The 11547-nt window shown below is 38.8% G+C and overlaps 1 protein-coding gene across 1 annotated transcript in view; it reads right to left on the bottom strand.

Moving 5' to 3' along the window:
• Nucleotides 1-66: 66 nt before the first annotated feature.
• cchcr1 (coiled-coil alpha-helical rod protein 1) overlaps nucleotides 67-11547 on the bottom strand; it is a 16031-nt gene continuing 4550 nt past the window's right edge. Inside the window, exons 3-19 of the mRNA XM_064350234.1 lie at nucleotides 10919-11092; nucleotides 9928-10045; nucleotides 9645-9806; nucleotides 9049-9212; nucleotides 7768-7882; nucleotides 7561-7671; nucleotides 6720-6863; nucleotides 6216-6326; nucleotides 5653-5759; nucleotides 5269-5381; nucleotides 5054-5126; nucleotides 4526-4635; nucleotides 2953-3141; nucleotides 2636-2737; nucleotides 1705-1856; nucleotides 795-945; nucleotides 67-681 (exon numbers count right to left, since the gene is read on the bottom strand). Coding sequence (XP_064206304.1) covers nucleotides 527-681; nucleotides 795-945; nucleotides 1705-1856; nucleotides 2636-2737; nucleotides 2953-3141; nucleotides 4526-4635; nucleotides 5054-5126; nucleotides 5269-5381; nucleotides 5653-5759; nucleotides 6216-6326; nucleotides 6720-6863; nucleotides 7561-7671; nucleotides 7768-7882; nucleotides 9049-9212; nucleotides 9645-9806; nucleotides 9928-10045; nucleotides 10919-11092 — 2251 coding nt within the window. The 3' untranslated portion in view covers nucleotides 67-526. The remainder of the gene's footprint in view (nucleotides 682-794; nucleotides 946-1704; nucleotides 1857-2635; nucleotides 2738-2952; nucleotides 3142-4525; nucleotides 4636-5053; nucleotides 5127-5268; nucleotides 5382-5652; nucleotides 5760-6215; nucleotides 6327-6719; nucleotides 6864-7560; nucleotides 7672-7767; nucleotides 7883-9048; nucleotides 9213-9644; nucleotides 9807-9927; nucleotides 10046-10918; nucleotides 11093-11547) is intronic.

Here is an 11547-nt window from a genome sequence, read left to right as displayed (position 1 = left end):
GTATTTAACATTGCAGTTAAAAAATCAATTTTAATTAAAAAAAAAAAAAATTACATCTGCTAAGGCTTTCCTAAATGTACATTAACATTTATTAATAAATTACCAAGGGTACATTTAGACAGCAGGACAACAAATATCAGGCAAATTAACAATCTGGGGAAAGGACAGGGAGGCCATAATGTAAAATAAGTGATATAAACCATACAAAAATTAGCCATTGATTGTTTGTGAGACTTAAGCCCTGTAAAACATACAGTATGCATGTCTTGCCTAATGCTGGTTGGTTGCCAAGCTATTGATTTGTATGGTGGACGACTTCTCTGCGATTTGTTGAGCAACCTACACCTCCACCATTTTGAATGAAGAAATCAAGAAGTCATGGAAAACAGCCTTGCCCTCAAAAGCACTATACATACTCAATTTCACACCTTATCTGAAAATCTGATTTCAAGGACACTGTGCTATTTTTATTTGTAGACTGACAGATTTTTACGGTTGGCTCAAAACTGATATATCTTCATAAAAATTACTTATTTTTGGAATTGTTTTGTGATGGGCCTTCTACGGTTTCTTTAGAAGGCCCACTGGTCTCTCCATTGTCATCTTCCTCACTGGAGATCTCTGAGCTGTTGACAACAGAGGCACTTAGAGCTTGCAGGTCATGCAGGACAGACGTCATTTCTGTAGGGAGAAGGAAAGTAGGAATGAAGTTCCATAAATGCATTAGGTCATGATTAGAGGGAAAAAACATCACAAACCTCAATCCAGGTTTTTTGAAAAATCTCATTAATTACCTCTAGTGAGTGGCTTCACTTTGGATTCAAAATGCACGGCCTTTCCTCCGGGTCTGCTCTGGTGCTGTGCTTCTAGGGCTCTGGATGTGTAAAGTGCTGTGGTCCTCGCCCTTTTCCACTGGTCCAAGAATCCATTTTCATGTACTATTGCCTAAGGTTATGAACAGTCAGTTAAGCCAAGTTCACACTTCACTACTGGTATATGTATATACGCAAACATCTGCACAAGAGTAAATATGTATATATGCATGTGTGTATACAGTGAGTGCCATAATGTTTGGAACAAATGTTTTTATTGATTTGGCTCTGTACTCAACAATTTTAGATTTGTAATCAAAACAATTCACATGGTTAAAGTGCAGATTCCCAGATTGTATTACAGAGTATTTTCACATATATTTTAGTTTCATCATATAGACATTACAACACCCCCCCCCCCCCCCTCCCCATTTCAGGCACTATAATGTTTTGGACATATTAATCTTATGTAAATCAAAGTAGTCATGTTTAGTACTTTGTCACATATCCTTTGCATGGAATGACTGCTTTCAATTGGAAGGCCAACTGCGATCCAGGCCCAGTCAGGGCCCGACCTCACTAATGCTCTTCTGGCTGAATGGAAGCATAAACCTGCAGCAATGCTCCAACATCTAGTATAAAGCCTTCCCAGAACAGTGGAGGTTGTTATAGCAGCAAAGGGTGGACCAACTCCATATTAATGCCCATAATTATGGATGAGATGTTGGATGTCAGGTGTCCACATATGTTTGGCCATGTAGTGTATATTCATTACATACATACACACACTATTTCAATCAAGTACATAAATGAATAGATTCACAACAAATAACAGTTTTGTGCTTCATGGATGATTCTAAGGGGCCACTTGCACCCCAACAGGGAGACTTACTAAAAGAATGTTTCTATCTTTATCCGTTTCCTGGAGCTGCTTCTGTAATTCCTGCATTTCCTTCTGGATCTGTTCATCCTGTAGGAGATGCATCTCCCTCAATCGCTCCCTGTCTCTCTCTGCCTGCCTCTCTGACTGCCTTAGAGTCAGCACTGCAAGGACGACATGAAGTCAAAAGAACAAATGTGTCAGATTTTCACCATACACATATATTAAGTCATAGACCCTTCTCCATTTTTACCATCGTTTCACCATGGGCCGTTAAATCTAATCAAAACACACTATTGTTTTCCTATGAATAAACACAATTATACAGAACTTTATTTCATTTTAGTGACTGATAAATCGTAATTCTGTATAGGGAAAAATGGAATCAACTTGTACATTTGCAATTTATATGTTTTAAGGCAAAATTACTCAAAAACATAAAAATATATTTTACTATCTGCATATGATAATGCAACCACTCTGGCTCCATACATGCAAAATCCTGATTGACACGAGACCTGCTCCTGTGATTATGCCAGACCCCACCTGATGATGTAGGCATGAAGAATACCAATCCTGTATGATACCAGAAGTGCACATCAGCAGTTACAATCTCTGATGCTTAAAATTTATGAAAGCGTGTTCAAGCTCCCATAGTTCAGTGCAAGGTCATTGTCCAAGATGACTGAGCTGTAGATGAAATGCTTGATGCTAATTCTATAAGAATGCTACAAAAAAAATCTGTCTAAAAAAATCTGGTTTTGAAGAGCATGACAGAATTGTATAAAAGACCTATTTAGAATTTCTGAAAATTAATGAAACAATATTTGGTACAGATTGCTTACATGAAAAAACACAAATAACAATATTCTGACTGAATTAAGTACAATAATGCTTTCTTCACATCTGTAGGGAGACTGTAGAGGCACTGCCTGTCTCATACCGGCCTTAGTGTGCTCTCGTCTCGCTGTATTCAGTTGAGACTCCAGTTCCTTCAGCTGTTGCACAAAGCGAGCTTCTGTCTCAGATACCTTCTCTCGTAGGGCTGGTGAAAAACAAACACAAACAACAAACGACATTTCTATCGGTTCATCTATTAATATAAGGGCTGTCCCCAAGTACCTTTAAAGGCTGTTCAAAAGCACTGGAAACTGCAGTCTGCCATAATATCTGTGTTTTTACACACAAGTTGTGCCTTTGAAAACGAAATGTTCTGATCTGACCTACAGAATAGCACCTTCACAACTTTTAAATACTTACCTCTCTCACTCTGCTCCTGCTGGTTGACCAGCTCAGCCCGAAGCTCCTCGAGACTCTTGGTTTGCTCCTCCATATCTGTGTGGGCCTCCTGCAGCTTCTGCAGTGCCTGGGAGTGGCCTGCCTCTGCCTTAAGGGCCTTCTCCCTACTCTGCAGCAAGGACTGCTTCAACTCTTTCAGTTCAGACTCAACTGCATGGGTTAAAAGGTGGGTATACCGTGAGTTATTACACTTCCAAGAGTATTACAGTATTACAGAAGCAGGCAGAAACATGGAAAGTGGCATTTAATATAGCCACTGCATTTCATATAGCCAATGCACTGAATATAACCACTGCATTTAATAAAGCCATTGCATTGAATATAATGAAATGAAGTTCTGCACGTGGAAAATAAAAATCAAAGTTAATTTCCAGGCAGGAGCAAAGCCAAAATGATATCAATTAAAAGAAGACTTAGGAGCAGTAATGAACTGGTCTTCATCATAATCTAGGCATTGTTCTGTGGCAATAGTTACAAGGATACAATGCAAAAACTATGGTATAAATGAAGAGTTTATATTGATGCAAGACAATGTTTTAGTCAGACCACACTTACAATATTGCATGCAGTTCTGGATACCACATTATAAGGATGATATAGAAACTCTTGGATAGGTACAAAGAAGGGCAACTAAACTGGTTCCAGTGATGAAATGGAAACATTACAACTGACTTAAAGGGATAGTTCACTATCTGGGTTTAAATAATTATTTCAGTTTAACTGCACATTTCTCACTGGCTCGGACTATTAGGTCGACATGCGCTTTTTTGTGTACAAAGAAGGACGCTTCATACCAGCCAACTTTATAACGGTGGGTATTGGTGGTATACAGGCATCATGGTTTAAAGCAAGAAAACACTTTTCAATTTACTCTGAAAACCAGTTTCTACAGCAATGTTGTTTCCAGTGCGTGTACACACAGATGAATTTTATAGAGTTTATTCAATATGATAAACATAAACATCAGCACAAGCTCTTCCCTTCCAAGGACCTTTATATAGTCATGTTCATATAGGAAGCTGCACCACAATTTCCTTCAGTGCAGCAGTCCCCGGCTGTGTGCGCCATAGGAAATAGTTTCAACCTGAAATAACTTTGAATGTTATTTTTGAAGAATAATTGGGTAATATACACACATAAACCTCTTGAGACATAACACCACTGTACACTGTACTGCATTATTTGAGGACAACAAATGGTATTCAGACAGTGCCAGTGCTAACTGCGGACAGCTGCACTGCAGGGCTAAGGAACTGGTGTGAGCATCACTCATGGATGGGAGGGTCTCAGCTGGCCGAGACCAGCTCATTTTGCCGTGCACCAGCGACCTCCAGTGCATATTAAGTGCACTGGCTTCCACAAAAAAAGTTATACAGGATAGCAAAGTTGAAATATCCAGAATTCTAACGTGTCCAGTTATTTGACTGGGTGCTTCAATGTTCAACTTCAGCACTAAAGCAACTGAAACAAGCACAAAAAGCAAAAACACACGTGAAACAGAAAAGATGTACTGAAGAAATGAGGAGGAACATACACCGTTTATGTGCTTCTGAGAGAGCCTTCTCTATGAGATCTGGGGTGCGCTTCAGTTCTTGCACAAGGTTGTCCCTTTCCTCACACACTAGTGCCAACTCTGTGTGCTGGCTGAGAAAGGGGGAGAGAGAAAGACAGAAAGAGTTAGACAAAGAGAGAAACCAGCAGCAAATGAATCGCTGCAAATAAGCAAATAATAGCCTGCACAGTATTACTGATACCTGGGAGAACGAGGCATGCAAGTATAGCCCTGGATGGCCTCTTTCCCATAAAATATGTCCTGCCATCTTCTCATGGCCACAACTGAAAGATGCATGATTCTTGAGTGTTGTACTTCTGCCATGATGTACTTCAGCTCAGTCCCATGTCAGAATTAATGGGTTCTTTGCAATTAGCTCACAATTAACTAACCAACAACTGATTAACAATTAATTAACAATAGTACAGTTCATGTAATTAACTCTCCAACTTTGAACATGTCAGGGGCTTTGGAAAGGAGTGGCATAGAGACTGCATTCGGTTACTGTACCATTCAGAGGCAGGGTCTGTCAGTTTGGAAGCTTGTTGCACTTTCCATAGGGCCTCTCTTCTCATCACTAGTCCTGTAAGACACGAGTCAACATTGCTATGGTCAAGTAAGACCGAATGACTTCCCAATGCACATGAACAACAGCACTGACATGACTCTTGTGCAATCCCCATGTGAACACTTTAATAAAGTGAAGGAAAATGATCTATTCTCACCTTGGATTGTTTCAACCCTTCCCTTAGCAAATGTAAGCCTCTGGTTCAATCTATGAAGATGTCTTTGAGCCGCTTGTACCTCAGTAACCTTATCCTCAAACATTAGACCGAATCTGCAGAGGAAGTTATGGTTTGCATGGTTAGGAACATCACAATGGAAAACTGACGGGTGCATCCAGAATTATGCCTTCATCCTGTTTTAATTTCATAGGAGCCAGGGTGGAGAAAATGAGTAATCATCAAGTCCTTTAATTTCTTCACATTTAGGTCTTTTTTATGCAACCTCAAGCTTTGTGCTCACCATTTTTCAATTGCATTATTTGAAGGGTCGCCATTATTTGGATTTCTGATTGAGCCGAATCTGTCCGATGTAAGGCAGCTTACCTTTGAACTGCCTCAGTCATCGTCTTCACGGCCGAACCTGTCACCTGGCTCAATCCCTTCAGCCTCTCGTTTTTATCCATGGCCTGTGCCAGTTCCCGCTCCGCAGTCTGAAACAGCAAACACTGTTACCACCGTGGCTGCCAGGTTCTCCATACATTATTCAGGAAAGGTATCGAAGACTAACCATCAGCGCCAGTTTTTGGTCATGTTAACACTATCCAATTCTACCCGTAAAAAAAATAATAACATGGGGGAATAAAAAGGGCTGTAATGGATCATTAGATATTAAAGATGAGAGTCTGCACTTTAACCATTCATTGTTTCAAATCCTGAAGTACAGAGCCAAAACAACAAAAACGTGTCATTACACAGTAATATGCATGTTACTTATGTACATGCAGATAAATCACAGCTCTGAGAAGGTAACTATATGCAAGATAATTTATAGCAAATTATTATGCAAATAAAATTCTAACCAGTTGAGGAATATTCCGTGTCATTTAATCAATCATATAAGAAGTCCCTCTGTTCACACTTTGGCTAAAACTGACCCACTAACTCACCTCTCTTCTGACTCTCTCCAGGTCAAGCTCAGCAATCCTGTCTTGTAAGCTGTGCTGGAACATGCTCGCCTGATTCATCAGCCTTTTCACCTCCTGTTCCAGAGTGGAAATCTGGACACACAAAATGCATGTTTCAGAATCTCTGATATGAGGTGTGCATCTACGACAGCTTATCAGCTCAAACTTGACGGAGCAGAAATCTTAGCTTTAGCCTGACAATGTTTGGTGCTGACGTGAAGCCAGCCAGGGTATACAATACATTCTGAAAATAAGCAGTGAATGCGTCAGGGGGACAACAGCAGAATCATTGTTGCAGTGTTAGTGGTCCAGGTTTTGGCACACATATTGTCTAAAGATCTGAAACCATCCAGTAGGGCAAATATGCAATAAAGGAAATCAGAAAGGGGGCAAATACTTTTTCACAGCACTGTATATATGTCACATTGTCTCATTGTATCACAGAGATGAATTGCATTTAATCTGAATTTTTCGTCAATAACTTACTGTAGAGAGAAGTTTAACCCTCTCCCCTCGTAGCTCAATGTCCTTTGAACGAAGCTGCACCAGCAGGACAAACACTTTCTCCCTCCAGCACCGGAGTACTTGACTGGCTTTTGAACCAACTTTCAGAAGTGGATCTGATCGGATCTGAGGTAAAAGGAGAGAGTTATTAATCCACAAAGCAAGTGGCATCTGGAGTGGTCCAGTGCAAAGTAAAACTAGGGACTTGTTGGCTGGATGTACCAAATTGCATATTCCTTGTTATTCCAGGATTATTAATGTGTGTGTAATTAATATACATACTTTATGAAAAGTAGAAAAGAAAAAAAGTCATTCTGAAAGGCTCAAGATTTCCTTAAACTAAAAAGAAAAATTCATTAAAAGCTGTCGTGGGAACAGGGACAGTTCATCCAATTTTAAAATGCTTTTAAGAAGTTTCACCCCTTAAAAGTTTCACAGAACCAACCAGAGACTGGTATTATCATTTTATTATCATTTTATGTGGACAGAAAAAATTATTTCTCCTACCACTCCCACTAATTCTATCATAAAGCAGCCCTTGCTTTTCTTTTAAAGACATATTTATTGCCTGTATCTAACCAGGAAGGTCAACTGAGACCTCAACTGATTAGCAGTGGTAACTAGGGGTATCAAAGCGGGTGGGGAAAGCAAGGGACTGTGTAGCCTAAAAGTTAGAAATAAGAAAAAACTACTAACCAAAATGTGACATTCAGACTCATTGTGGTTTTAAATATCTGATGTGTATACATGACAGTATTACAGTGATGCATTATTACTATCCCAAATATGAAAGGCCAGTTATTAATAGCAGCAAACAGCTAACCGTGTCTCCCATTTCCTTCTCCTGTATGGCCAATATGTCAACCAGAGAGCTCAGTCTTATTGTCAAAAGCTCTGCAGTCACTTGCAAAGCCTCTTTCTCCTTCTCCAGTTTCTAAAAAAAAAAGAACAAAACACAGGTGAGACAGGGATGTGTGCGTTTTTATGGTAAATGTGGTATGGTAAATTTGAAAAGAAAGCAGGCATCTACCTGAACCATATCACTTTGTTTAGCCTCTTCTTGTCTCTCAGGAACAAGCTGTCCAACATAATTCCTTAGTCTCTGTAGTGTAGTTGACTGAGTCTCATATGCTTTCCCCACTTGACTGCAAAAGATGATTGAATACATCTCATAAATAGATTTGACTGAAAATACATTTCTAGAATGTTAAATCCAAGTATGGATGAACACAGACTACCTGAAGCAATAGCTTGAAAATGTTCTACTTCTCGAAAAAATAACCTTTTCTGGTTGGGTCAAAGCACAGCTTGACTAAATTTCCATGTACAGATATCTCAAGCAACGGTTATTCTCTGAAACAGTAAAGAAAAAAAAACCCCTCCAGATAATGGTGTCTGAGCTATGCTTGGATACCCATGTCTCATGTTAACTCAGTGCCAAAAACATATTTTTTCCCAATATTATTAAATCGAGGCTAAACTTGTCTGAGAAAGAGGCTGAAATGCTGGCAGATACTGTTGTAATGCGTAGACTAGATTTCTGTAATATAAATATTGTAAAATCTCAAAAAGCTATATGCACAATATGAGAATTATGAATGACAAGGAACAAAAAATGCTGAAAATTGTAACTCATTAAATATTTTAATGGTAATAAGAAGTAAAATGCCTTATGAAACACATGTACATTATAACCTCAGTGATAAGAACATTTCACAACTGGGGATTCATGAATTTGTTAAAACATGGTAAATTGTGTTAAAACATTTTACCATGCACACATTCTGAGGATACATCCTTGATTTAGTTTCCCAAACATAGACAGCACATTGCTGTCCAAAAACACAACAGCAGGCACTCAACATTTAACCACATCCATATTTCATTAAATCACACATAGTTGTAATCGTAATAATCGATATAATCAAATAGATAAAGGGTTCTTTTCTATGAGCCTTTTGCCATAACCTTTCCCAGTTGGGACAGCTGCTAAGGAATGAAGCAAACTGCAAATGCCTGGTATTTTAATTTACCATGTGATCAGATCATAGGATATTGGTTGCTGGTAGTACAGCACGTTTTTTCCCTTTGCCTCATTATCAGCATTTGTGCAACTCTATTGCCACTTTCTGGACAGTGCTGGAAAGCCCACTGCACTCCCCAAGTTCTGTACAAAAACTATCAACAGACATTCTATTATGAAATGATATTCAGTAAATATATACTTGCTGACTATTGTGATTTTGCTATATTAAAATATATTTGCTAAAACAGTATTTTACTTGAAATACCATAAATACAGGTAGTGTACCTTAATTCTTCCGTCAGCTTGTCTCTCTCCTCAGATACTTGCTGTAGACGCCTCTCTAGATTGGCAATCTCTTCGGTGGCATAGCTCAGTCTGTCCTGCAGGTCAGCATTGGTTTGTCCAAGAGCAGAGACCTCTGTATGGTGCTTTACGGACAGCTGCTCCAACTACAGACACAAACCAATCCTTTAAAATATATTTCTAAACACTTAACAATACTGAAACATAAAAGCACATACTCTCAGCAGCCAATTTATTAGGTACACCTGCTTGTTTATGCAGATGGCCTCAAATTAAAGTTGACAGTCTGTACTTTAATCTCGTATTCCTTGTTTCTTTTCAAATCCGATGTGCTGGGGTATAGAGCCAAAACAACAAAAAATGTGCCACTGTCCACTTACAGACTACACTGTATATAGAACTATGTTCTGTTTTCATCTACAGAATGCTACAAATTCTCTTTTCAATTTCAGGAACAATCATGACTATACCACAACTTAACTTCAATCAAATTATATTTATAGGTGTGTCAAATACTAATTTGACATATATCCACTGTCCAGATGCTCAGAACATTCTGGGCTAAGGGTTCAGCCTACCTCGGCCTGATGTTTCCTTTGTGTCTGCAGAAGCTCTTCCTTGAGTTTCAGGATTTCCAGCTTGCAAGACTCCTCAAATGTCTCCTTTTGGCAAAGCTCAGTCTCTGTCCTCTGAGCCTCCAGCCTGTTTCTCTCCCCCTCCATGTTCTTTAATTTCTCCAGCTACAGATTCAAAATATGTGCACCAAGATCAAACTGACACACTACAAAACAGTGAAATGGGTAAACTCAACATATACAGAAATAAAAAAATGTCCAGAAGGGTGGATTTCTTTTGGCTGACCTCAACACAAAGTTGTTCTTGTTCAGCTCTACTCTGACCCAGTTCTGCTTTGGTGTCGCTGAGGTCCGTCTTGGTTTGACACAATTCAGCCCGTAACTCTTCCAGTTCTTCACTTTTCCTACCATGATGGATTAGAGACAAGTCTGCCTGAATACATTTTAAATTATTGGTTTGCTTATCATTATTAAACGGCAGTTAGTTCCTGCAAAGAAATTTGCCAAATAATAATTGGTTCACAGCAAAAGCCAAATCACAAACTGTTGATGAAAAAATTATAATTCATTGTTGCAATCATTACTTGATATAGTTTATAGGTTAAACTGTTGTATAAAAGCAATATCACACTCTAGCTCTTGCTATTACACTGTACATTGTTGTAAAATGTGGAATCTAAGTACAATGAACCTCCACTGAAGCTCTCACTTTGTAGTGGGCCAATTGGAGATAACCTTGTCTAGCCCCTAATCCAGTCAAATTCTCTCCCTTTGGCATTACCTTTGTGAGATATCCTCTACCCCCTACCTCAGTCCAGTTCCCCCATATCCTGTTTCTTCCCTCCCAAGTCTAACCACCCCCATCTCCTGTGATGTGCTCTCATTCGAAGCAATGGCCAATGGCCTCTGTGTCCTTTGAGGGACAGGGTATAAGTGCTGACACACTCCCTCAGTTGTTGGTTTTTTGTTGATCTGTACTTGGGGAACAGACCCACTAGTTCCTTTCCTACATTAAACAACCTATTTCAAAACAAAGACGCACCTGCATTTATTTTTCTACTTACAAAAGTACAGAGGAATAAATGGAACTCTTTAAAAAAAATTTAAAAAAATTTTACTTCAAAAAAATTCCACATACATCAGCACAGCTGTGATTCAGTCACAGGCACAAGACAAACAGAATCACAGCTGTGCGTATATACAGTATAGCAGCACTCCCTCTCGTGTGATATTGCTTAATTAATAAATTATTTAAAAACCTGTGCTGCACAGTGTACCTGTTTAGGGAGTGGTCCCTCTTTACAATATCATCCCTCTGTCGGCCTATGGCTTCCTTTAATGCATCCACTTGGCCTCTTAAGTTCTCCACTTCAGCCCTCATCCTCTCTGTTTCCAGCTTCCACTCTGTATCAATCCAGCAGTTGGACGGCAGGTCACTTCTGTCAGCAGAACTGAGAAAGTAGTGAAAACACTGCCAATGAATTAAATGTAGCCTAAATTTAATATTGCCATAACAAGTAGCACTATAACTAGGGTGTATAACAGCATAAACACTCATTTCTACATGAACACAAAAAGTAGCCTATATAATAGCTATGTACTTAGAACAGCTAGACAAGTTCTCAAACTTTTGCATTTTCACACTTTGTTGCCTGAGAATTTGAAATAAATACAAAATAAACATTCAGATGTCTTCACTGTGTAAGTGTTTAGACCCCTTGTCATAAAAAGCTGAGACATGAAAAAATGGTCAAATTCACATTAGATGAATTAGCCTTGCTTTAAGTTGCTTAAGAATATAATAGTGTTTCATATGATTTCACAAAAATAAATTCGATTTTTTTTAAAACACCCATAAAACTATTTGAAATTATCTGTGCATTTATTGGTAAAATTTGGTCATGAA

This window comes from Anguilla rostrata, chromosome 9 (genome assembly GCF_018555375.3).
Source record: "Anguilla rostrata isolate EN2019 chromosome 9, ASM1855537v3, whole genome shotgun sequence".
NCBI lineage: Eukaryota > Metazoa > Chordata > Actinopteri > Anguilliformes > Anguillidae > Anguilla > Anguilla rostrata.
This window is presented reverse-complemented; position numbering and strand designations above follow the sequence as displayed.